This window comes from Balaenoptera physalus, assembly GCF_965194825.1.
Source record: "Balaenoptera physalus genome assembly, chromosome: 1".
NCBI classification, from domain to species: Eukaryota; Metazoa; Chordata; class Mammalia; order Artiodactyla; family Balaenopteridae; genus Balaenoptera; species Balaenoptera physalus.
In genome coordinates, this window is record NC_138882.1 from 27,067,845 (window position 1) to 27,094,013 (window position 26,169).

A 26,169-nucleotide genomic window follows, 5' to 3' on the forward strand; every position below is an offset into this window, starting at 1 on the left:
ATTATGTTGAGGTAGGTTCCCTCTATGCCCACTTTCTGCAGAGTTTTTATCATAAATGGGTGTTGAATTTTGTCAAAAGCTTTTTCTGCATCTATTGAGATGATCAAATGGTTTTTCCTCTTCAATTTGTTAATATGGTGTATCACATTGATTGATTTGTGTATATTGAAGAATCCTTGCATTCCTGGGATAAATCCCACTTGATCATGGTGTATGATCCTTTTAATGTGTTGTTTGCGTTCTGTTTGCTAGTATTTTGTTGAGGATTTTTGCATCAATGTTCATCAGTGATATTGGTTTGTAATTTTCTTTTTTTGTAGTATCTTTATCTGGTTTTGGTATCAGGGTGATGGTGGCCTCATAGAATGAGTTTGGGAGTGTTCCTTCCTGTGCAATTTTTTGGAAGAGTTTGAGAAAGATGGGTGTTAGCTCTTCTCTAAATGTTTGATAGAATTCACCTGTGAAGCCATCTGGTCCTGGACTTTTGTTTGTTGGAAGATTTTTAATCACAGTTTCAATTTCATTACTTGGGATTGGTCTGTTCATATTTTCTATTTCTTCCTGGTTCAGTCTTGGAAGGTTATACCTTTCTAAGAATTTTTCCATTTCTTCCAGGTTGTCCATTTTATTGGCATAGAGTTGCTTGTAGTAGTCTCTTAGGATGCTTTGTATTTCTGCGGTGTCTGTTGTAACTTGTCCTTTTTCATTTCTAATTTTATTGATTTGAGTCCTCTCCCTCTTTTTCTTGATGAGTCTGGCTAATGGTTTATCAATTTTGTTTATCTTCTCAAAGAACCAGCTTTTAGTTTTATTGATCTTTGCTATTGTTTTCTTTGTTTCTATTTCATTTACTTCTGCTCTGATCTTTATGATTTCTTTCCTTCTGCTAACTTTGGGTTTTGTTTGTTCTTCTTTCTCTAGTTCCTTTAGGTGTAACGTTAGATTGTTTATTTGAGATTTTGTTTGTTTCTTGAGGTAGGCTTGTATAGCTATAAACTTCCCTCTTAGAAGTACTTTTGCTGCATCCCATAGGTTTTGGATCGTCGTATTTTCATTGTCATTTTTCTCTAGGTATTTTTTGATTTCCTCTTTGATTTCTTCAGTGATCTCTTGGTTATTTAGTAACGTATTGTTTAGCCTCCATGTGTTTGTGATTTTTACGTTTTTTTCCCTGTAATTGATTTCTAATCTCATAGCATTGTGGTCAGAAAAGATGCTTGATATGATTTCAATTTTCTTAAATTTACTGAGGCTTGATTTGTGACCCAAGGTGTGATCTATCCTGGAGGATGTTCCGTGTGCATTTGAGAAGAAAGTGTAATCTGCTGTTTTTGGATGGAATGTCCTATAAATATCAATTAAATCTAACTGGTCTATTGTGTTCTTTAAAGCTTCTGTTTCCTTATTAATTTTCTGTTTGGATGATCTGTCCATTGGTGTGAGGTATTAAAGTCCCCCACTATTATTGTGTTACTGTCAATTTCCTCTTTTAGAGCTGTTAGCAGTTGCCTTATGTATTGGTGCTCCTATGTTGGGTGCATATATATTTATAATTATTGTATCTTCTTCTTGGATTGATCCCTTGATCATTATGTAGTGTCCGTCCTTGTCTCTTGTAGCATTCTTTATTTTAAAGTCTATTTTATCTTATATGAGTATTGCTACTCCAGCTTTGTTTTGATTTCCATTTACATGGAATATCTTTTTCCATCTCCTCACTTTCAGTCTGTATGTGTGCCTAGGTCTGAATTGGGTCTCTTGTAGACAGCATATATATGGGTCTTGTTTTTGTATCCATTCAGCAAGCCTGTGTCTTTTGGTTGGAGCATTTATCCATTCACGTTTAAGGTAATTATCTATATGTATGTTCCTATTACCATTTTCTTAATTGTTTTGGGTTTGTTTTTGTAGGTCCTTTTCTTGTCTTGTATTTCCCACTTAGAGAAGTTCCTTTAGCATTTGTTGTAGATCTGGTTTGGTGGCGCTGAATTCTCTTAGCTTTTGCTTGTCTGTAAAGCTTTTGATTTCTCAGTCAAATCTGAATGAGATCCTTGCTGGGTAGAGTAATCTTGGTTGTAGGTTCTTCCCTTTCATCACTTTAAGTATATCATGCCATTCCCTTCTGGCTTGTAGAGTTTCTGCTGAGAAATCAGCTGTTAACCTTATAGGAGTTCCCTTGTATGTTATTTGTTGTTTTTCCCTTGCTGCTTTCAATAATTTTTGTCTTTAATTTTTGCCAATTTGATTGCTATGTGTCTCGGCGTGTTTCTCCTCGGGTTTATCCTGTATGGGACTCTGTGCACTTCCTGGACTTGGGTGGTTATTTCCTTTCCCACGTTAGGGAATTTTTCGACTATAATCTCTTCGAACATTTTCTCTGGTCCTTTCTCTCTCTCTCTTCTCCTTCTGGGACCCCTATAATGTGAATGTTGTTGCATTTAATGTTGTCCCAGAGGTCTCTTAGGCTGTCTTCATTTCTTTTCATTCTTTTTTCTTTAGTCTGTTCCGCAGCTGTGAATTCCACCATTCTGTCTTCCAGGTCACTTATCCGTTCTTCTCCCTCAGTTATTCTGCACTTGATTCCTTCTAGTATATTTTTCATTGCAGTTATTGTATTGTTCATGTCTGTTAGTTTGTTCTTTAATTCTTCTAGATCTTTGTTAAACATTTCTTGCATCTTCTCGATCTTTGCCTCCATTCTTTTTCCGAGGTCCTGGATCATCTTCACTATCATTATTCTGAATTCTTTTTCTGGAAGGTTGCCTATCTCCATTTCATTTAGTTGTTTTTCTGTGATTTTATCTTGTTCCTTCATCTTGTACATAGCCCTCTGCCTTTTCATCTTATCTATCTTTCTGTGAATGTGGTTTTTGTTCCACAGGGTACAGGATTGTAGTTCTTCTTGCTTCTGCTGTCTCTAGATACTACCTTTCTAATTTGACCTAAGAGAGCACATTATCTTACCGTGGAGCAAGGTTTGAAGGGAGAGGCCACAGGGAAGATCAGTTTTGATGTAGGTGTAGAGTTAAATGAGGTCTAGGGCACTGGGGGCTCTTAACAGTGGTACAACCAGGAGGATGGTGGTGGAGTGGCAGGCACTGGGCATTTCCGGACATCACCAAGGTACAGGGTACCTGTGGAGTGGGTGAGGGAGGTACTCATTGGGAGGAAGAGGCACAGAATTGAGGGGAGAGGTGGTAGTGAGGCCAAACTTTGGAGTCAAACTTTGACTCAGAAGTCAAACTTTGCTTGTTTATAATTTTTCTCTTACCAGCTCCACTAACAGTGCTAAATCATATGTGGCTACAGAGATTTCTGTTATCTGCTTCTGCATGCTCCTGGCTGCCGTGACAAAGGAAATTTGGAGTAAACCTCCTTTGGTCAATTTGTAGTACTGACTCCATGGAGTTGTCACGAAGATGAAATGAGTTAAAAAAATAAATACAAAGAAATGAGTATAGGCAGTGGCACATAGTAAGCACTAGATGATGGTGGTGGTAATGATGGAGAAGGAGGAGGAGGAGGTCAATTTGCTTCACATTTCTGTGTCTCAGGATCTTCATCTGTAAAATGGGAGAAACAATAGCATCTACCTCTAGGGTTGGTGTGAAGATGAAAACAGAATATTTGTATTGTATAGACTGGGCTTGTACCTAGCAAATACTCCAAAAGTGGTAGCTTTGCTACTCTTATTCCTTTTGCGCACTACCCATGGTTCCAAGACCATGTGAAACGGGTCCTTAAATGGGTCTTGAACAGAGGACTTAATGCCAAAGGGCGATTCCAACTCATCCAAAAAGCTTTTAGAGGAATAGTTCCTTGGTTCCTTTCATTTACAAATTATAGGCTCAAATGAATGACCTTGGTGAGCAAAAACCTTTGGCTTTTGTAAAGGTCAAATTGTATGGTTTTTTGAACGTGGCTATTCTCCTTTTCCGAAGGAAATCATCAAGCAGGGGCCAAGATGGGTTTCATTATTCCAGCAAGTAATCAAGCAGGGAGGTTTGCTTTTTCAGAATTTGGTTGTCAAGGAGGCCACAGTGGGTAGAGATCTGGGCTGTGAATTTGTCCATTTTCCTAGAGTGGGCGGAGGTTAAATTACGCAGAAGTTGGAAGGGCTTGCAGGCACTTCCTGGACTTTACAAAGGAGAGACTACCATCTCCCTTATTGTGAAAAGTTAATCACAAGAGCTGATGAAGCCCCATCCACACATAGCCTAACTGTCCTTCTTGGCACCAGGGTACAAGGTTTTCTAGATGTAGCTCAAAATTTACATTATTGTCAAAAGATGGGCTGCCATTCCCAAACCTGGGGACATTAATTAGTCACAACGACAGCCTTTCCTTAGGGTTCTAATGCATTCCTGGAACTTCCCTATACTTAGATCCGTAGGGCACCAACTTCAAAGCCATGCAAGAAATGATTATAATAAAGACGTAGTCTGAGTAAGTAAATCTCTTGGATGAACCCTAAGGCATATTTGCTTCTGCCAAATTCTAGACATTTGGAGGGCTGTAGCAGTAAATAAGAATCTATATTCATATCTAGTATTTATTTTGTTATCATCAGAGAAGGCATATTCACCGATGACTTACTGAAACTTCTCACCTCTTCCTTGAATGTGCTTTATCATGTGGCTTTTAACTGCTTTATTATGCCTTGCATTCTAATTTATGTACTAGTTTCTTCTGTCCAACTCGTCTGTAAGCTTTCTGCATCAGCCTTAATGCTTAGAATAATGCTTTATACATCATAGATGCTTGATGAATTGTCAAAATAACCTAGTAGAGTGAATATAATTTTGCTCTATATCTGATTCAAAAAGTAGGGCTATAGCTTCAGTACCTCTCCTTCAGTGCCTGTCCTAAATGGCTGACACTACTGCAAAAAGATGCACTTTGTACTAGTTGAGAATGGGGTTCTGATGGCCACAACGCAAGTCTGGGGGCCCACAGTATCCTCCAGGTAGTGAGGCAGGCCATCAAAGGTTGAAGGCAGATGTCTGACTCATCTCTGCTACTAAGAGGTAGGGTTTAGATCAGGTTAGTTTAATTCAAATTAGTGCAAAAATAATAAGGAACCTGAAGAAAAAGATTTTATCATTATCTTGATGAGCTCATGTGGTAGGAGAGATATGCATGTAAACAAATAATTAAAATATAACATCAGTGCCTACAGTGAAATACCTACAGAATGCCGTAGGGGATTAGAGGAGGGAAACAACTTTTCTGGAGCAAAGAACTGGGAGGGAGGAAAAGAGATCAGAGAAGGCTTCAAAGAGGAGATAATATTTGAGATAAGCCTTGAAGGAGAGGCAGGAAGGAATGCCAGAATTTTTAATATTAGAAACTTGATTTATGTAATTTACCATATTAAAGAATTAAAGGAGTAAAGCCATGTGGTCGTCTCATCAGATTTAGACATGGGTTAGACAAAAATTCGACAGTTAAGTTTTTCAAATTGCTTAGAAATCCATCAACAGAAGAAAAAATACTCTGCGGTATCCTCCCACAATGAAAAACTCATACATCAATGAAAATTAATAAACTATAGCTACACACATCAATATGGATGTCAAAATGAAATAGTAATTGAAAAAAGTAAGTTATAGAAGGGCCAGGGAGAGTATGATTCTATGTATGTAAAGTTCAAAAACAGACAAAACTAAACAATATAGTTTTTAGGGATACAAATTTAGGTGGTAAAATTGTAAGTCAAGCAAAAGGATTGTAAACACAAAATTTTTGCAGCACAGTGGTCTCCTCTGGGAAAGGCGGGAGGGCAGCACAATCACAGAAGAGCACACAGGGGCCTTCCGAGGCATTGAAATGTTCTATTTCCTAACCTGGGTGGTGGGCATACAGGTATTTAACTTGTTATTTTATAGATTGGGCAAGTGTGCTTCTACATTTGTATATATGGCACAGTTCACAATTAAAACATGTAAGAGAAATAGGCAGAAACTCACTAAGTAGAGAGGGAGATCCAGGCCAGTCCTGGAATATAGCATGTTCTTGGTAACTATTCATTGAATGAATGAATGAATGAATGGACAAGGCCACTGTAAGCAGAAGAAGTAGCATCTACAAAGCCTGGGAGTGTGAGAGGGCATGGGCGCTTCAGGAGATGGTACAGAGTTTCCATGATCAGAAAGGTGGGCATGGCCCAAATTATAAAGAGCTTCATAGGCCATAAAAGGGTTTGAACCTGTAGCTGACAAGAAGCCATTGACGGATTTAAAGAAGGGGGTGACATCAGAAATGCATTTTAAAAACACATTCTGGCAGCTGTGTGGAGGGTAGATGAAACTAAAGCCTTCTCTGCCTTCACCAGAAAGAATCCTCAGAAGGAAACAGTGGGTATGTCATGTGCCCTTAGGGCCTTCCCTGGACTTTGTTCAAGAAAACTACATACAAATCCTCTCAATACAAACAACAATTGCAACTAGTCCTCAGCGTAGGATTTCATGCTCGGGGATGCAAGGTTCACGGGAGACATAAGGTAAGTGGTCTGAAGGAAAGAGCTCACACAGTAGTTTTAGGACAGACGTATTTAACCCTCAGTAAAATTGGCATGTTGCGGCACAGAACTAGGAAACGCATGCTTATAAACTGTGGGCCCTGACACTACTTCCTTTCATCCAAACCTAGAAACCCTCAACATTTTTACTGATTTTGCTGGTAGGGAGTAGGATAAGAAAGAATGATAAGGAAAAACAAAAATAAGTAGCAATTGTGGTTACTGCCCCAAAGGAATATCGTAAAGTCTCCTAAAGTCTGCTACTCTTCAAAGCAGTAACAAATGTACCATAACCATCTCTATTTCTTCAGTTCTCTCTTTATTATATCAAAAATAAAATTCAGCTCTATTTTAGTTTAAAAAATTGCTAGGTACATTAGACAATTTGGTACAACTTAACTGCTCCATGAATATAACTATTTGAAAATTGTTCAATTACACATGAAATGAATTATCACCTCATTTGCATGGGCAAAAAAAAATCTATTAATGCTCAATGAAGCCTGAACCAGTTGTGAAACAGGTGAGAATTTATGGTTGGATACTCTGATTGAAGCTCTATTAATGTTCAAGACAGTTTTTAAATGAATTAAGCCCCAACTCATTTGTATGCTCCATCCCTTCTAATGTCTAATTGTGCCTAAATCAAGCTATCCTTGACTAATCGCGGAGCCCTGTGCGTACCCGAGGGCATCTTGGGTTCTACGTGCATTGGCCCCGAACTAACTTAAAGCCTTCCCCCTTTGGCTGTTTTCTCCTGGTAGCAACATGACTTGTGATATGATGATTAGTTATCATTAAAGATAACAATTAGCTATAGATTTGGAGTCTTGCATTTGGCCCAGTAGTTTATCATGATTTGTGTCAGGCAATGTCTACATCATTCTAGGGAATGACAAAACAGCTGTGAAATGGCTCAAGCATTTAAGGATGGACTGTGGGAAACTTCGGAAAACAGAGGAGTGAGAATGGAGAAAGGGTGGGAGTCGATGAGGAGAGCTTCAGAATCACCACCTCTGCCCAGACAGCCTTTTTTTTTTAAGATTTTTTTTTTTTTTGATGTGGACCATTTTTAAAGTCTTTATTGAATTTGTTACAATATTGCTTCTGTTTTATGTTTTTGGTTTTTTGGCCACAAGGCATGTGGGATCTTAGCTCCCCAACCAGGGATCGAACCTGCACCCCCCGCATCGGAAGGTGAAGTCTTAACCACTGGCCCGCCAGGGAAGTCCCCCCAGACAGCCTTTACTACAGTATTTCTGATCCCCTCAGCCTTGCTTGGGCCCCCCTTTCCACGGTGCGGGTTAAGCACCGGTGTTACGTATTACCAGGTGTGGGACTTGGCTGTTTATGTCTCTATCTCCCCGTAAATTGTCCAGGAGTGGAGATCATCTATGTTTCTCTGTTATATTTCCAGTGTCTTGTGTATTGTAGGGGTCCAATAAGTATTTTTTAATTAATAGATAATGAATGACTAAATGGATCAAAGAACTTACAGATACTCTACTAGGTATTTCTCAAAGTATTTCCTGTACATGTTTGCTAGCCTCCACCAGACTTGTAACAAAATTAGGTGCTTAAACGCCTCACTCAGCTGGGTCCTTTGGGCCAAAATTCACCTTGCTCATCAGAATAGCACTGTGCTTCATGAATAATAAACTTTATGTATCATTTGGGATCTCAAGTGTAAGGTAAAATTTGTATCATCAAGGTCAGCCTTAAAAATCTCTTTGGAAGAGAAACACTTCTCTCAGGAAATCTAACACAGTCAGGGTTGGAACACATCACCATCTCTGGCTGAGCACCAGAGGACGTGGCTTGTATTCAAAGGCCATATTATATGAAAAATTTGCATCTTTAAACATTTGAATGGCAGTGGTCAGTGGGCCAGACAGATACAACAGGGGGTACAATTGGGTGTACAACCTGTGGGTGTACAGAGGTACCTCCCTCTACTCACCCACAGCCTACACCCACTCTCAGGCCTGATGGCCTCACTGAGGGAGGTGGCAGGTGGAGCCCTTCACTTCCTAAGGAACCCGTTACTTCTCTCCTCGTGCAGAGTACTTAGGGTTGCGTTCTCTTAAATTAGATGTCTGTGTCTGGCAGCGACCCTGTACATTAGGCACACAGACTCTTGTTGAAAAATGCATGAAGCTTCTGTTTCAACAAAAAGTAATTATAATCCACTTGGCCAAAAGCAACACATATGTTTAAAATCAAGAAACAGACAAAAAGATATGATAGTGCCAGATCAGTCTGGGTTATAATGTTTTGAAATATATTAAAACAGTCCTATTTTTGCCTTTGAAGCATGTTTCTTTAAAGGGCTATCGCAGACATTGTCTCAATGGTACCTACCACGTTTCTGAGGTAAAGAAGATGGTTATTCTGATTTAGCTGGTGGAGAATGAAAAGCGCAGGAAGGGCGTCTGAGTGTTCGGAGGTGGGCAGTGGCCCTGGCACGAGGACCCACGCCTCCCTGGTCTCGGCTCAGTGTCACCTCCTGGGCGCGTGTCACAATTCATCTCTTTCGGAAACCTCAGATATTTGACTTCACATACTTTTCTGGGAGCCCAGCCTGAAGAAACTTCACAAATTCCAGTTGATAGATTGACTATCTCATCTGCCTATTGTGGAAATGCCCAAAGCTTCTCTCATTAGCCAGGTGTCGGAGGAAGCTCATTATCTCATGCCCTGACAGCCTTGCTGTCAACCTCACCTCTCGCCTCTCCCTTCCTTACCTTTCTTGTGCTCAGCAGAACTTCAAGACCCAGACTGGGTGATGACCTCTCCTATTCTGACAGGAATCTATCCACTCAGGAATGCTTCAACGCACCTACAGAAGCTGCCACCAAGGGGAAAGAGGGCTGGAAACTGTCTTATTGGGAGGCTGTGCCCATGTGCAGTCTCCAGCGTGGGAGACGGTCACACTTCTCGTGCTGGAGGCCAGGCAGGAGGGCTGTCTGGGGGTCCTGTATCCTAAGAGAGCATCAGAGCCTCCTGCAGCTTTTCCCATTAATGGGGTACATGAAATGGCTACATGAACTTTCAGGCTCTTACGTGAGAAAGATGACAGAAATTAAGAAAGAGAAGAAGACTTGTGAAATAGCTGAGATTTGCTGAGATTGTCTGCTGGAGGTGCCCAGAATATGGGATTGGGACTGTTGGGCTCCTCTGATTCAGCCCTGCCAAGTGGCTTAGGTTCTGGAAGGGAGAGTTCTTTCCCGTCCTCATGTTCCGTATTTCACTTTCCTCACTGTCACAAGTATCTGGCAGTCAGTCCAGCTTCACTGTCACAGAAAAGGTGAGGCCAGGAGATGACCCTGAATGGACAGCTGGCCACAGGTGGTCCCACGCCTGGGACTCAACGCTTTCACTTACAACCTACTGCACACATTTAAGCTTTGCAGATACATTAGATCCATTGTCTGGCCTCATTTGTTATTTCAACAGATATTGATTGAGCACCACAGCATTCCGGACACTGTGTTAGGAAGTGGTGATATACCAGGAAACAGTGGAGTAGCCCTGTTGCCTACCAGCTGTGTAGACATGGACAAGTCACTTCCTCCTCTTGTCGTAATTTCTCCATCTGTAGTACGAGTACGACCATAGCAGTATCTATGCCATGAGGCTCTCGGCAGAATTAAACACCCAGGAAGCATTCAGAGCAGCTCTGGATGCACAGTAAGGAACCGATGACTACGAGCTGTTGTCATTACGCTCGCACCGTGGAGGAGCCCCCACCCAGAGCTCACGCATGCACACGCTAACCACCTGGATCGGAGCTGGAAACCCAGGAAACAAGTAACGGAAACGATTTTTTCCTTCTCCCTATGACCCAGCAAGTCCATAAATTAGGAATCTCTAACCCCTTGGAAAGAAGGAGAACAAAGTTCCCATCCTTCTTTCTGCCCTTTTATTTACTTCTTCTCACAGGAGGAAAAAGGTCTGACTGGTGGCGCTGGTAAACATGGCCATGGGCACGTACAGCCCAATGCTGTCTGTCTGTCTGTCCCCCTGTAGGTCACACACATCCCTCCTCTTGAGCCATGCGGCTGTATGGGTACGGGATTGCTCTGCTGATCTGATTCTGCGCATTCCTGAGTCCTGGGGTCTAGGCTTGTGGGGGGATAGGAGGAGACCTCCTTCCACTCTGCTGGGATTCAGCAGATGGAGAATTTTAATTCCCAGCCATACTCTTGTATCTATTTGCCAACTGGTTCGTAATCTGGAGAGAAGAGAGTCTGATTAGGACTCTCAGAAATTGAACATAAAGGAAGAAAACCTCTTGAAAAGCCAAAAGGGAAATGAAGAAACCTCCTGATTTCTGCTCAGTCCTAAAACCAGAAGCTCGTTTTCCAAGAGGGACTAGCCGTGGTCGACAAAGAAAAATATATGCCATGGCTTTGCTGCCAAGGATCATGACTGAGTTGGGGGCCTAACAATCTGCTCTGTGAGGGGGCACAAAGGGGTCCTCCTGGGAACAAAAGGGATGATGAGCACAGTTTATGTGTCAAACCAGTGGTGGAAGGACCAATGCTTGAACCCAGGGCTTGCTGTCCCAGACAGCCTCATTTCCCCCTGTGTGACCTGCATGCTTCTGTGATAAACCTGGCAGAGTTTTTTAATGGTAGTTGATGCCTCAACTCTTAAGAAAATAATATCAATCTCTGAAAATTTTCATAATTATATGTGAAGATACCACTGGCCAGGGAAGCAAATAGAGGTAGGAGGGAAGAATGAAAGGAAAGAGATGCTAAAATCTCATACAAAAGAGACTTACGTCCCGGTGATTTTCTGAACTTACTTTCTCTGCATCTTAACAGTCATTAAAATGTATAAAAATGGATATTTTTGAAGCAGCAACACTAAGAATTATCATTGCTGCGGTTGCTTGGCAACCTGAGACTTTGGTTATTTTATTTCTAAATAGGGAATGCTATAAACTGGTATCTGGAGTTTGTGCAAATAGTTCTAAATTGATGTTCTCCCTGTAAATCAGGAGGAGATAATACAGCATTAATGTACATTTAAAGGTTGCTAAATATGCATATGTATGTGTCTCATATCACACACACACACACGAAGATTCTTACACAGAGCTTCTCTCCATTACATGCTATCTTAAGTAAATCTGGAGAATTGATATTCCTTTGCATTTTTCCTGGAAAATATCTATTTAATTTCATTTTGTGAATAATATGCATTTGAGTCACGAGGAACAAACCTTTTGTCTCCTGTGTGAGTCAGGGCAACTATTATTGTAGCTCATATTGGTCATGAGCTCCTTTCTTTAGCTTCCCAGACACTGAGTGGGTTTCCAGTTCTGAGAAAGCAGAGACAAACCCAGTATCTAAATGGCTACTGGGGGAAAATATTTCTCAAAGCAAGGCATGGGAATGTCCACATTCTTCAGAGATGCAAGTCCTGTAAAGGCCTTATGAAATCTTAGGCCTGCAGGTTCCAGCACGGATGAGAAGAGGTGTTAACATTTTGAAAAAGTTGCCTCTATTTACAAACTCTCATTTCTCCACAAGTCACCAACTTGAATTTGAGTCTCTAGTGATGCTTGCTGGTTTGGATGAAATGCTGTGCTCTGATGCTGCTTTTCTCTTAAACATGACCTTAGTTTCTGACTCCTCACTAGGGCCTTAGGAGGAAAAGTGCTCCCGTTCCAGACCCTGATGATAGGCATCCTTATCACTTTTGTAGAACAACCGCTTCTAAAGTGGCCCCTGCAGTGGCGTTTGCTTGCAGACTGAAGCTCATGACAACAAACTGCCTCAGGCTCCACCTGCTTCTCCAGAGAGAAGAAGGGCACGAGGAAGTCAGCTGCCTGAGCCCCAGAGTATGTCAGTGACAGATTCCAAAACACAAGGATTTGGTCTTGGTCTGAACCACAGACCAAAACCATAAAAGAAAGGCATCGAGCACCAATTCGATCATGGGATTGTTCATGCAGAACCATGCTTCAAGCTACTTGGGAATAGCATCTCAGACAGACACAACACGAGGGGGTCACAGAATGACTTTCCATGACCTCTTGTTCAATGGAAGCCAGGACGTTATAACATATCTGTTGTTTAGAAACAGAGGACAGCATCTTGTTGGCAAATAATCAGATAGACCATTTGACCTATTAAAGTAATTATTTATCCAAATGGAATAACAGTTACAAATGAAGGAAAAATGTTTCAGGCTTAGAGTAAGTGTGAAGGGTATGCTTCACCTTACTAGACATCTAAAAGGGACGAAAAATTCTATTTCCAGAGAACTGGGTGGTCATTAGAATTTCCAAGTCTCTGGAAAGACTGTAGTCCTGCAGATCAGCTGGGACATAACAGCACTTTAGCCAAAGCTAAGTGCACACTGCCAGATTCTTGTGGTTGCCCTTCTGGGCACCAATTCTAGTGGTGTGTGCCTGCAACACTTGTTTTTGGCATGGGAATTCATTTCGACATCTCTGCCTAATTTTTCTCAACTATCGAAGGGAAGGCTTCTACAACCTTAGTGCCCAAGAAGTGGTGAGGAATAGCAAATGGCTGAGCGACGGAAGGAAATTGGCAAATGCACTGTCAAAATGCTTAGGACTATGACAGCTTCCCCTAGACAAGAGGTTCCCCAAAGTTAGGGAGTTTTGTGCAGCCTGTCAGTGCAGAACTGACTAGGGGGTTGGAGCCCTTGGTGGTCTCCCTGCTGTCCCCGAATGCTTTTCTGAATGGTGTCACCATTTGGGATTGATTTATGGCACTTGGATTGGTCAGCGAGCCTGTGCTATGTCGTGGCTGAGGCTGGGAACCTGTTCTGCACTTGCACCTGTCATATCTAAAGGCAATATCATTTGCAAAGTCAAAACCACTGAGGGCGCACCTAGGGTGCCCGTGGGAGCACCTGGGATGGGTAATGAATACAAACTCACTTTCAGGCTTGCTCACATGACAGAGTCTGGCACAATGATGAAGAGAAACGAGGACAGGCTATATCCCCTCTGTGCACATTCCAGTTAATTTCCCAGAAGCAAACACAAATGATGGAGGTTCCAAGCACAGAAGTGTCCAGGGTGACAAACGGAGTGGGTTTTTGTATTTTGGAAGGGTGGGGGAAGGTAGTGAACGTGGAGTTTGGATTTCCGTTTTTTCCTGTAAGTGAACAGGAATAAGAGGAAACTGCAAGGGCAGAAAACCTTCCCTGTCTTAGGAACCTACTGCAAAGACAGGGTTTAACATGGGAAAGGTGTTTAGTACGCTAACAAATGCCATGTGATGTGGCTTTGGAGCGCTGACTGAACTGATAAAAGAAATCTGGGCCATCCTGCTGTGCTGAAGACCTCATGCTGTGCAGAGCAAAGGCAGCTAATATATTACAGAGCTTGATGAGGTTGGGGGGAGTGGATTGGCAACGAACTGCCAAGGTCTCTGAGGCTGTGAAAAGTGATGCGGTTTTGTATGTGGAACCTAGAAAAATGGTACAGACGAACTGGTTTGCAGGGCAGAAGTTGAGACACAGATGTAGAGAACAAACGTATGGACACCAAGGGGGGAAAACCGCGGTGGGGTGGGGATGGTGGTGTGCTGAATTGGGCGATTGGGATTGACATGTATACACTGATGTGTATAAAATTGATGACTGATTAAAAAAAAAAAAAAAAAGTGATGCGGTTTGATCCTGCCACCAGCTGGCTGGGTGATTTCAGGTAATCTTTGCCTTATCTTCCTGTACCTTGAAAGAAGATAGTTTCTTCTTTCAAGAATCAAGATAATTGATTAATCACTTTGGAAATGTATTTGCAGAACCAAATATTGAATATATGCTGTGGCTGAGAATCTGAAACAATATTACAGCAAGGGTCTTTGAAAGTTTACACACAATGATGGGCATTAAGGACTGAGGGCTGATAGAACTGGCTGTACAAGTGCACTGCCAACAGATGTTTTGGGGAGGACAGAGCTGGCCGGATGGCCAGGCCACCATGCTTCCTGGCATCAAGCAGTGGGCAACTCTGCAAGATCCCTAGAAGGATCCTGATGTGGGGGACAACGCTATGCCTGTGTCTTACATAGACACCACATTTATGTTAAGTCTGTGCCGACTTCAGACATAGAAACGCTTTGATCATCACTCCCTCGGAGCCAGAAGGGAAGGAAGGGAACTGAAGCAGACAGATGTCTGCAGAGAATGGTGAGTGGAGTTTTCACACTTTGTCAGCCCTCCCAAGTGGGCAGGTAGCTGGTCGTTGTGCCTAGCTGATGTTAGATATGTTTAATTTAACAAGAGACCTTGAACTACTAATAAAAACAATTCTTAATGTTTCCCTTTAGGTTTATAATAAAACCCAACTGGAACCGAAAGGAAGTTACTTTATCTAAAGTAAAAGTAATTTCATATGCTTGCATTCATCCCTCCCTCCCACCATCAATTCAACAAATATTTATTGAAATCATAAAAGCATGTCACTTTACAGAAACAATGTGAGAGATATATAAGTAAAATACATAATCAGTGACCTCATAAGGTGGTATTTTGAATTCTGTCTACGCCATGATCTATTAAGTTATTACATTAATAGACATGGTTCCCTTTTTATGGACAGGGAAACCAATGAGGGCTGATAACGCTTTCCTTTCTAAGATCTCCAACCTTGACAGTACCTCTGCAGACCTTTTTTTTTCCCCTCCCTCTCTTCTCTCTTTCCTTTCCTTTCTTTCTTTTCTTTCTTCTTTCTTCCTTCCATCCTTCCTTTCCTTCCTTCCTTTCTTTCTTTTTTTCTTTCCTTTCTTTCTTTTCCTCCCTCCCTCCCTCCCTCTCTCTCTCTTTCCTTTCTTTCTTTCCTTCTTTCTTCCTTCCTTCCTTTCTTTCTTTCTTTTCTTTCTTTCTTTCTTTCGTTTTCTTTCGTTCTTTCTGCTTTCTTTCTTTTGCTCCCTCCTGCTTTCCCTCCTTCCCTCCCTTCCTTCCTTCCATCCTTCCTTCCTCTCTTTCCTTGTAATAACAAGTTGATTTTATTCAACTGCAGAAATGATACTGAATAAAACTATATAAACCTTCTACTTGAATTTTTTCTCAGAGAAAAGAATCCTCACAAGGGGTAGAAAAGCCATTTCTGGGTTTATCCTAGGAGTCCAAATTTCAAGAATTGAGACAGACAGGACTATAATCTCTATTTAAGCTCCTAAAGTAGTCTAGTAATGGACTTCCTGGTGGAGAATAAAGTCACAGTGTTGGCATCAACTTAGGGCAGAGGGGAAGGAGAACTTGAGGACTCGTCCTGAACCTCAGCTAGTGTAGAACAAACTGCCCAACTTACCTTTTCCGTCCTACACAACAGTAATTTATATTTTGTAGGATCCTACAGATTAAACAAAAATGATTCTATATACTGTATATTTGCTTAATCCTCAAGGCAACTCTGTAAGGTAGGTGTTATTTCCATTTAAATAGGTGGGGATAGGCTCAACCACATTATCATTATCAGTTATTGACTATAGTGTTACACATTTTACAAAAAACTTTCACACGCATATCACTCTGAGCCTTTTATCCTTGTGATATAGATAAGATATATAGCTATAACCCTCAGTTTATGAGATGTGAAGGAAGGTTCAGATAGCTAGTGGAAGGTGCAGCTGGACATTGGCAGGGCCTGAAAATACAGGAGAGTACCCATCATCCCATCATCACATTGTCCAATGACAAAGATGAGTTGGGGTGATGGTGGTGAGGGGTGGCTCCAGGGCTGGGTCATTCATGAGCACAGATGATATAGCAAGTCTTTGGGTATTCCAGACATAGGAGAAGTTCTAATTTCATCTTCTTGGAGCAGCAACAGAAAGAGGAAAAGGATCTTGGGAGTGAAATAAACATCTGCAAAGGATGGTGGGTGGTAATTCCCCAAGCTTTTTAAGTTCTCCTAAATAGGACTACCAGATAAAATACAGAATGCCCATGTAGCTCGTGCAATACTGGGGGGATGCTTATACTAAAAAATATTTGTTGTTTTTCTGAAATTCAAATTTAACTGTGTAGCCCATATTTTTATTGGTTAAATATGGCAGCCCTATTCCTAAGGGAAAGGTAATTCAATCTTATGTCCCTTGCTTTCATCACTATTAAGCATCTGTACAATGGTGACAATAATCTACCAATGGCAATTGTGATTGGAGACCTCAGCTGAGATAACTTCTTATTATTTCTGACTTGAGCAGCCTAATGTTAGCATTGGGGTAAATTTAAGTATTTCCATAGCTTTTGAATTTGGAAGATCATGCATTACACAATTGCTAGTGAAGTCTGGTTTCTGGCACTGAACTAACAGTGTGGTCCATAGTGTACCTCTGTAGTACAACTCTCCCCAGATGTCACTGGACAGAGAATCCCACACACAGCCCTCGCACCATGCTTTCCTCATCCCATTCTTTGAGTAGAAGAGTCACTTACTTGTATGGGATGTGTTTGCTGCCATTGACGAGAGCCAGGATGACATTGCCCAGAGCAGACAGTGAGAGGCACAGCCCTGAGCCTCCTTCCCGATTTTTGCTAAGAGCTTTCACACAGCTGCCAAGATCAATGAGGTGCAGGCGGCTGCGGCCTCCAGACACTGTCACAGGAGAGAAGACAAGAGAAGAAAGAAGTGGTTAAGTTCTGGCAAACACTCATCTGTCCTTCATATAGCTCCTTGGGAAATCTGATGGGAAAAAAGAGGAAATAAAAGGTTGAAGTTAATGGCCTAGTAGGAAACCCCTACAAAATCATGCAGGGGTAACAAATAGCATGGTCCTCTTCAATTCTGTCCACCACACATCACTGATCTTCTAAAACCTACTGATATTCCTACTATAAATAAGTGAATAATTCATGTAGGCTGAATTAGACGAAATTTCACAGAGAAGGTAAATGTCTACACTTACCTTCATCTTCTTTGTGTAGCAGAATTCTGAAATTGATCATATTGAAACATAAATAGCCCATAAGTGATTATCCGCTTTGGTTGACTGTCATAGAGATCGTGACCTAAAGCTCAGCCAGGAATCAGGTTGATAACCCAAAGTAAAACCAGGAAGAATTAACAACCAGGTGCAGAGTCAGGGAAGACCCAAGTATTTGCTGAGTATCTGCCAAGTGCCAGGTGCTGCACAAACATCAGTCTCATTCAGTTCCCCTGGAAAATCACACACTTGCTCATGGGAACTTCCACTTCTGGCCTAGATGAAGTCACAGGGACCAGATTTTTCCTCTTACCTGAAACAACCAAAAACTGAACAAAATGTGTAAAACAACCGTTTGCAAGACACTAGACATCAAACAGCAAAAGACAGTGATCCTGGAGAGGTGGGAAGTAAGGGAGGTGAGCACTAGCCATTTCCCAGCTTACTGCACTGAGAGAGTTTTCGGGCCATGGCTCAGAGAGAGGGAACTCAGGTGGAGCCTGGCAGACTCTCTGAACTGAGGAGCTAGAGCTGAGAGTCCAGGGAGGCCAAAGTAGCAACATTTCCAGGACAGAGTGCTGGAGAGGAGAGAACTCTGGAGATTTGTAGTAGGTCTCCTCAAGTATTCAACCTAGTACTGATCAGCACAGAGTGATGAAACTACCCATGGCTGGGGAACTAACCACTGGAAAAGATTAGAAGTAATAGTGCACAGGACTCACACAAGGCCAGGAATAGTGCTTGTTCCCAACAGCCAGACTAGAAAACCTCAAGATTCACAGGGCACTGGGTAGGGTACCCACAAGGGTCTGGCTTCACTAGTCAGGAACACTTAGCCCTAGACTGAGAACTGACTGGTTTCCACCTTAACAAATCTTAAAAGTAAGGCCATAAAGGATCAAACTGTTTCTAAACAACTGCAACCCCAAACAAAGCTTAAAAACATTAAAAAAATATAGAAATGTCCAGCACCCAATCAAAAATAACCAATCAAAAAGAAGCAAGAAAATGAGACCTATAATGAAGAGATCATTGAAACCAACCCAGAACTGACATAGATATTAGAATCAACAGAGAAGGACATTAAAACAGTTATGATGGCATTTCAAACATTAAAAAAGTTAAATAGGGACATGGAATGTATTAAAAAGATACAAATTGAATCTTTAGAGATAAAAACTACATTGTGTGAGATGAAAAATATACTGGTTGGGATTAACAGCATATTAGACACTGCAAAAGGAAAGATTGGTGAATTTGACAATATAGCAATGAAAACGATCCAAGATGAAGTACAGAGAGAAAATTTTAAAACAAACAACCAAAAACCGATTAAAAAAAAGAGCTATAGGACTACTTCAAGTGTCTTAATATGTGTGCAATTGAAGTCCCTGAAGGGAAAGACACAGAGGGTGGTGCAGATAAAATATTTAAATAAATAGTGGTCAATACTTTCCCAAATTTAATGAAAACTATAAACCCACAGATCCAAGAAGCTCAATGATCCCCTAGCACAAGAAACATGAAGAAAACTACACTAAAGCACATAATAATCAAATGGGTTAAAACTAGTGATGATGAAAAAAAATCTTGAAAATAGCCAGAGGAAAAAAATTATGTTACATGTAAAGGAACAAAGACAAGATGATGGCAGATTTCTTGGAAATAATACAAGTGAGAAGACAATGGAGCAACATTTTTAAAGTACTGAAAACTGCCAACCTAGAGTTATACACCCAACCAGAATATCATTCTCAGATAAAAGGGAAATAAAGACTTTTTCAGACTTAAAAAAGCTGAAAGAATTCATCACAAAGGATATACACAAAAGAATGAAGAGCTTTGGAAATGACAACTATGTGAATAAATATATGCTATATTCCTCTTATTTAAATCTCCTTAAAAGCTAATTGACTGTTAAAGTAAAAATAACAACAATGTAACATGTGGGCTATAACATATGCAAAATTAAAACGTTTGACAACAATAGCATAAAGGTTAGGAGTGGAGAAATGAAAGTACTCTCTTGTAAGGTTCTTATTCTAGACATGAAGTGGTATAATATCACTTAAAAGTAGACTGTGATAACTTAAAGATGTATACAATAAATCCTACAGCAATCACTAAATAATAAAGAGTTACAACTAAAAAGCCAACAAAGGATATAAAGTAGAATCATTTACAGTGTTCAATAAATTCAAAAGAAAGCAAATAAAATAAAAAGGAGAACAAAGAACAGATGGGTTGAATAGAAAACATACAGAAAAATAATGCTTTGGAACACACCAAATGAAGAATCCCATTAAATGTAAGTTGTCTGAATACCCTTATTAGAAAGTAGATATTGTCAGATTTGATAAAAAAGCAAGACTCTACTATATGCTACCTATGAGAAGTGCACTTCAAATATAAAGAAACAATAGGTTGAAAATGTAAGTATGGAAAAGGCTATACCATGCAAACAGTAGCCATAAGAAAGCTGGTGGCGGCTATATCAATATCAAACAAAAGAGACTTAGGACAAAAAATATTACTAGAGGGAAAGAGAGACATTTAATAATGATAAAGGGCACAATTCATCAAGAGGTCATAACAATAAACGTGTTTATGTATCTAATAACAGAAGTTCAAATACATGAAGTAAAATCTGATAGAATTGCAAGAATAAACAGGCAAGTCCAGAATTATAGTTGGAGATTTCAAATACCCCTTTCTCAATAATTGATATAATAAGTAGACAGAAAACCAGTAAGGATATAGAAGATTTGAACAACTATCAACCAATTCATTCTACTTGACATTTGTATAACACTCAACCCAACAACAGCAGAATACACATTCTTTTGAATTGCACACAGAACATTTAACAGGATAGACCATATTCTGGTACATAAAACAAGTCTAAATAAATTTTAAAGGATTCACATCATTCATACTATGTTTTCTGACACACTAGAGCTAAATTAGAAGTCAATCCAGAAAGATATCTGGAAAATCCTTAAATATTTTGAAACTCAACAGCACAGCTCCAAGTAACTTAGGGTCAAAAAAGAAACCAAAATGCAAATTAGAAAGTGTTTTTAAGTGAATGAAAATGAAAACACAACATATCCAAATTAGTAAGATGCCTTTAAAGAAGTACTTAGGAGGGAATTTATACCATTAAATGCCTAAATCAGAAAACAACAGAGGTCTCAAATCAATTACCTCAGCTTCCACTTTAGTAAATTAGAAAAAGATGAGCAAATTACAGACTAAATAGCAGAAAGGAAATAATTAATATAAAAGCAGAAATCAATGATATAAAAAATTAAAAAACCAATAGGGAAAACCAATGACATCCAAAGCTGGTTCTTCAAGATCAATAAAATTGATAAATCTCTATCATGACTGATCAGCAAAGAAAGAGAGAAGACACAAATCACCAATGTCAAGAACGAAAGAGGTGGCCTCACTACAGTTTCTACAAATATAAAAAGCGCAATAAAGAAACATTACACCAGTAAATTAGACAACTTGGAAGAATGAACAAATTTCTTGAAAGATATAAAGTACCAAAGCTCATTCAAGAAGTAATAGATAATGTGAATAGCCCTACATCCATTAAAGAAATAGAATCTGTAGTTAACAACTTTTCCACAGGGAAAGCAGTGCATTTAACTGCACTGGTGAATTCTATCACACATTCAAGGAAGAAATAATATCAATTCTATACAAATTCTTCCTGAACATTAAATAGGAGAGACAACTTCCCAATTAATTCTATGAGGCCAGGATTACCCTGATACCAAAAACAGACAAAGATATTACAAGAAAAAAAGTTGAAGACCAATATCCCTCATGAACAATGATGCAAAATTTCTAAACAAAATATTAGTGAACCATACTATAAAATTGTGTCTAGGAACATATTAAAAGCATTTTATACCATGAGTAAGTGGGATTAATCTGAGGAATGCAAGGTTGGTTAACAAAAAAATTGATCTATCAATCATTATAATTTACCATATTAACAAACCAAAAAGAAAAATGATTCTCTCAGTAGATGCAGACAAAGCATTTAACAAACTCCAGCATCCATTACTGATAAAAATGCTCGGCAAAATATAAATCGAAGGTGATATCCTCAGTTTGATAAAAAGTGTCTAGGAAAAACCTACAGCTAATGGCATTCTTAATGGTAGAAAACTAAATGCCTTCCAAGATCAGGAACAAGACAAGGATGTTCACTCTGACCATTTCAATTCAACATTGTACTGGAGGTTCTAGCCAGTTCAATAGGCAAGGAAAAGAAATAAAACGTATCCAGATTGGAAAGAAATAAGTCAAACTGTCTTAATTGGCAGATTACATGATTATCTATGTAGAAAATCTAATGGAATCCACAAAAAAGCAACTAGAACTAATAATTGAGTTTAGCAAGGTTGCAGGATACTAGATTAACAGACAGAGATCAACTGTATTTCTAAATACAACTTCTAAATACAATTTCTAAATACAATTTCCAGTAACAAACAACTGGAAATTGAAATTTTAAAATATCTTTTAGAATAACATCAAAAATATTAAATACTTAAGGATAAATCTGACAAAAGATACATATACTGAAAAACTACAAAACCCACCTGAGAAAAATTAATAAAGACCTGAAAAAATAGAGAGATAATCTGTGTTCATAGGTTGGAAGACAATATTAAGATGTTAATTCTCTCCAAAGTGATCTATAGATTCAATGAAATCCCAATGAATAATCCCAGCAGGCTTTTTTGGTAGAAAGTGATTCTACAAAATCAATTCAGAAGCTGACTCTAAACTTTATATGCAAATGCACAGGAGCTAGAATAGCCAAAACAACTTTATAAACTAAGCACCAAGTTGGAAGGCTAACAGTATCTTTTCTTTTTTTAACATCTTTATTGGAGTATAATTGCTTTACAATGTTCTGTTAGTTTCTGCTGTATAACAAAGTGAATCAGCTATATGTATACATATATACCCATATCCCCTCCCTCTTGCGTCTCCCTCCCACCCTCCCTATGCCACCCCTCTAGGTGGTCACAAAGCACCGAGCAGACTTCTCCGTGCAATGCAGCTGCTTCCCACTAGCTATCTATTTTACATTTGGTAGTGTATATATGTCAATGCTACTCTCTCACTTCATCCCAGATTACCCTTCCCCCTCCCTGTGTCCTCAAGTCCATTCTTTACGTCTGTGTCTTTATTCTTGTCCTGCCCCTAGGTTCATCAGAACCATTTTTTTTTTTTTAGATTCCATATATATGTGTTAGCATACGGTATTTGTTTTTCTCTTTCTGACTTACTTCACTCTGTATGACAGACTCTAGGTCCATCCACCTCACTACAAATAACTCAGTTTCGTTTCTTTTTATGGCTAATATTCCATTGTATATATGTGTCACATCTTCTTTACCCATTTACCTGTTGATGGACTCTCAGGTTGCTTTCATGTCCTGGTTATTGTAAATAGTGCTGAAACGAACATTGTGGTACATGACTCTATTTGAATTATGGTTTTCTCATACTGTTATGGCTAACAGTATCTTAAGACTTACTATAAAGCCACCATAATCAAGACAGTGTGGTATTGGTGTAAAGATTAAAAAAATAGATCGATGGAGTAGAATAGAGAGTCCAGAAATAAACCCGCATAAATACGGACAATTTTTGACAAAGTTGAGAAGGTAATTTAGTATAGATAGGATAGTTTCTACAACAAATGGTATATCCATATAAAAAAACGTTAATGCATAAAAATATATACAAATTAACTAAAAATGGATCAAAGACCTAAATGTAAAATATAGAATTATAAAACTTCAAGAAGAAAGCATAATATGACACATTTTTGATCTTGGGTTAGGCACACATTTCTTAGATATGATACTAAAAACATGATTCATAAAAGACACATAGATAAATTGAACTTCATTAACCTTAAATATTCATAGTTTTCAAAATGCACTCTTAAGAGAGTAAAAAGATAAGCCACAGACTGGGAGAAAGTATTTGCAAATCATATATCTGATAAAGGACTTATAACCAGAGTATATAAAGAACTCTCAAAACTTAACTATAAGACAAAAAACAATTTTCAAAAGGGCAAAAGACACCTCACCAAAGATGTATGGATGTCAAATGAGGACATGAAAAGGTGCTAAACATCACTGGTCATTAATGAAATGCAAATTAAAACCACAGTGAGATACGACTTCATATCTATTATATAAAAGGCTAAAATTGAAAAGACTGAACATACTAAGTGTTGGTGAGGATGTGGAGGAACTGGAATGCTCAGGTACTGCTAGTGGGAATATAAAATGGTGTAGTCATCTTGGGGAACAGTTTGGCAGTTTCTTAAAAGGTTATAAATTCATCTATGGTCCAACTATTCCAGTTCGTCTAGGTATTCACCCCAAAGAAAAGGAAATATATGTCCATATAAAGATTTGTACATGAATGTGTATGGTACTTTTGTTTGTAATACCCAAACTGGAAATAAAACAAACGTCCATCAGCACATGAATAGACAGGCAAACTGTGGTCATCCAGACAATGGATTACTACTTAGAAATATAAATAAATAAACTATTGACACATGCAACAAAGTAAATCTCAAAATAATTATGCTAAGTGAAAGAAGCTACTCAAAATAGTACAGACTGTGTGATAGAATTCCATTTATATAAAATTCTAGGAAATGCAAACTAATGTATGGGAACTGAAGCCGAGTTCAGTGGTGGTTACCTGGGTATGGGGAGGGGGAAGGAAAAGGAGCTAGAGGGAGTGATTTCAAAAGGTCCCAAAGAAACTTTTGGGGGTGATGAATATGTTCAACATCTTGATTGCATGGGTCTATACATATGACAAAACTTATCAAATTATATACTTTAAGTATGTGTGGATTATTGTATCTACAGTATATCTCATTAAAGCTATTAAAAAAAAAAAAAAGGAAACGTGCCCAAGATCATGCTGTCACTGGTAGAGCTAGGATTCAAACCTTTAAGACATGTGCTCTTCATCCTATACCATGTGGCCTCAGCCAGTTCTGGGGAAAGCAGGAGCTACAAGCTGCCTTTTTGTCCCAGGCCCCACTGGCCCAGGGGAGTGTGGCCCTCAGCACATCACCCGAGCTCCTGGATCATCTCCCTTTCCTGCCCTCACACCCCAGGCAGCAGCAGACTCCTACTTCTCAGGCCTCTGGATTCCTACCTTTCCAGGGTGACCCAGCCCACACCATCAGAACTGGCCCACCTCCTATTGCTCTAGGACAGCCACTATTCCCTCTGCATGGAAGGAAAACAGCAAAGGTAGAAATGGTGACTTCACATAGCTGTTGTAGAAGCCAGGTCACCTGGGACAAGGTGGAAAAGGGGTTGGCTGAGAAGGCTGATGCAGGGGGTGGGATGAGGGTGCATCTGGGCTCTGGTGGGTGTGCAAGGAGCATGCGGGCAGTGTCTGGAAGCTCACACATCTGCAGGCAGAGTCCACAGGACAGTGCTGATGCAGGAGAGCAAGGAAAATATCTGGGAAACACTGTCCTGACCCCAACCTTGTCTCTGCCCATCCCACCCTCAACTTCCACATCTAGTACTGAGAAAAACAGTGATGAAGGTTTACAGAAAGCACAACATTTCATTGCAGGCCCTCCAGTGACACTGGCACACCTGTGGGAAAGAACTTTCCACATTAAGGATGTTATATTTTGTTTACCTCCAACTATTCCTCAATAAAAATCCTTAAAAGGGTGAGAGACCTTCAAGATAGCGGAGGAGTAAGACGTGGAGATCACCTTCCTTCCAACAAATACATCAGAAATACATCTACATGTGGAACAACTCCTACAGAACACCTACTGAACGCTGGCAGAAGACCTCAGACTTCCCAAAAGGGAAGAAACTCCCCATGTACCTGGGTAGGGCAAAAGAAAAAAGAAAAAACAGAGACAAAAGAATAGGGATGGGACCCGCACCTCTGGGAGAGAGCTGTGAAGGCTGAAAAGTTTCCACATGCTAGGAAACCCCTTCACTGGCGGAGATGGGGGAGGGGAGGCTTTGGAGCCATGGAGGAGAGCACAGTAACAGGGGTGCGGAGGGCAAAGTGGAGAGATTCCATCACAGAGGATCGGTGCCGACCAGCACTCACCAGCCCGAGAGGCTTGTCTGCTCACCCGCCTGTGTGGGTGGGGGCTGGGAGCTGAGGGTCCGGCTTCGGAGGTCAGATCCCAGGTAGAGGACTGGGGTTGGCTGCGTGAACACAGCCTGAAGGGGGCTAGTGCACCACAGCTAGCCAGGAGGGAGTCCGGGAAGAGTCTGGACCTGCCTAAGAGGCAAGAGACCATTGTTTCAGGGTGCACAAGGAAAGGGGATTCAGAGCACCGCCTAAATGAGCTCCAGAGATGGGCGTGAGCCACGGCTATCAGTGCGGACACCAGAGACAGGTATGAAACGCTAAGGCTGCTGCTGCAGCCACCAAGAAGCCTGTGTGCAAGCACAGGTCACTATCCACACCTCCCCTCCAGGGAGCCTGTGCAGCCCGCCACTGCCAGGGTCCCGTGATCCAGGGACAACTTCCATGGGAGAACACACAGCGCACCTCAGGCTGTTGCAACGTCACGCTGGCCCCTGCCGCTGCACGCTCACCCCGCATTCTGTACCCCTCCCTCTCCCCGGCCTGAGTGAGCCAGAGCCCCATAATCAGCTG

The 26,169-nt window shown here is 40.3% G+C and overlaps 1 protein-coding gene across 3 annotated transcripts in view; it reads right to left on the bottom strand.

Moving 5' to 3' along the window:
* Positions 1 to 26,169, bottom strand: part of KIF26B (kinesin family member 26B) — a 500,555-nt gene that overhangs the window by 48,903 nt on the left and 425,483 nt on the right. For all 3 annotated transcript variants that reach the window (XM_082469760.1, XM_082469761.1, XM_082469762.1), the window contains one exon: positions 16,958 to 17,117. In XM_082469760.1, the coding sequence (XP_082325886.1) occupies positions 16,958 to 17,117 (160 nt within the window). The remainder of the gene's footprint in view (positions 1 to 16,957; positions 17,118 to 26,169) is intronic.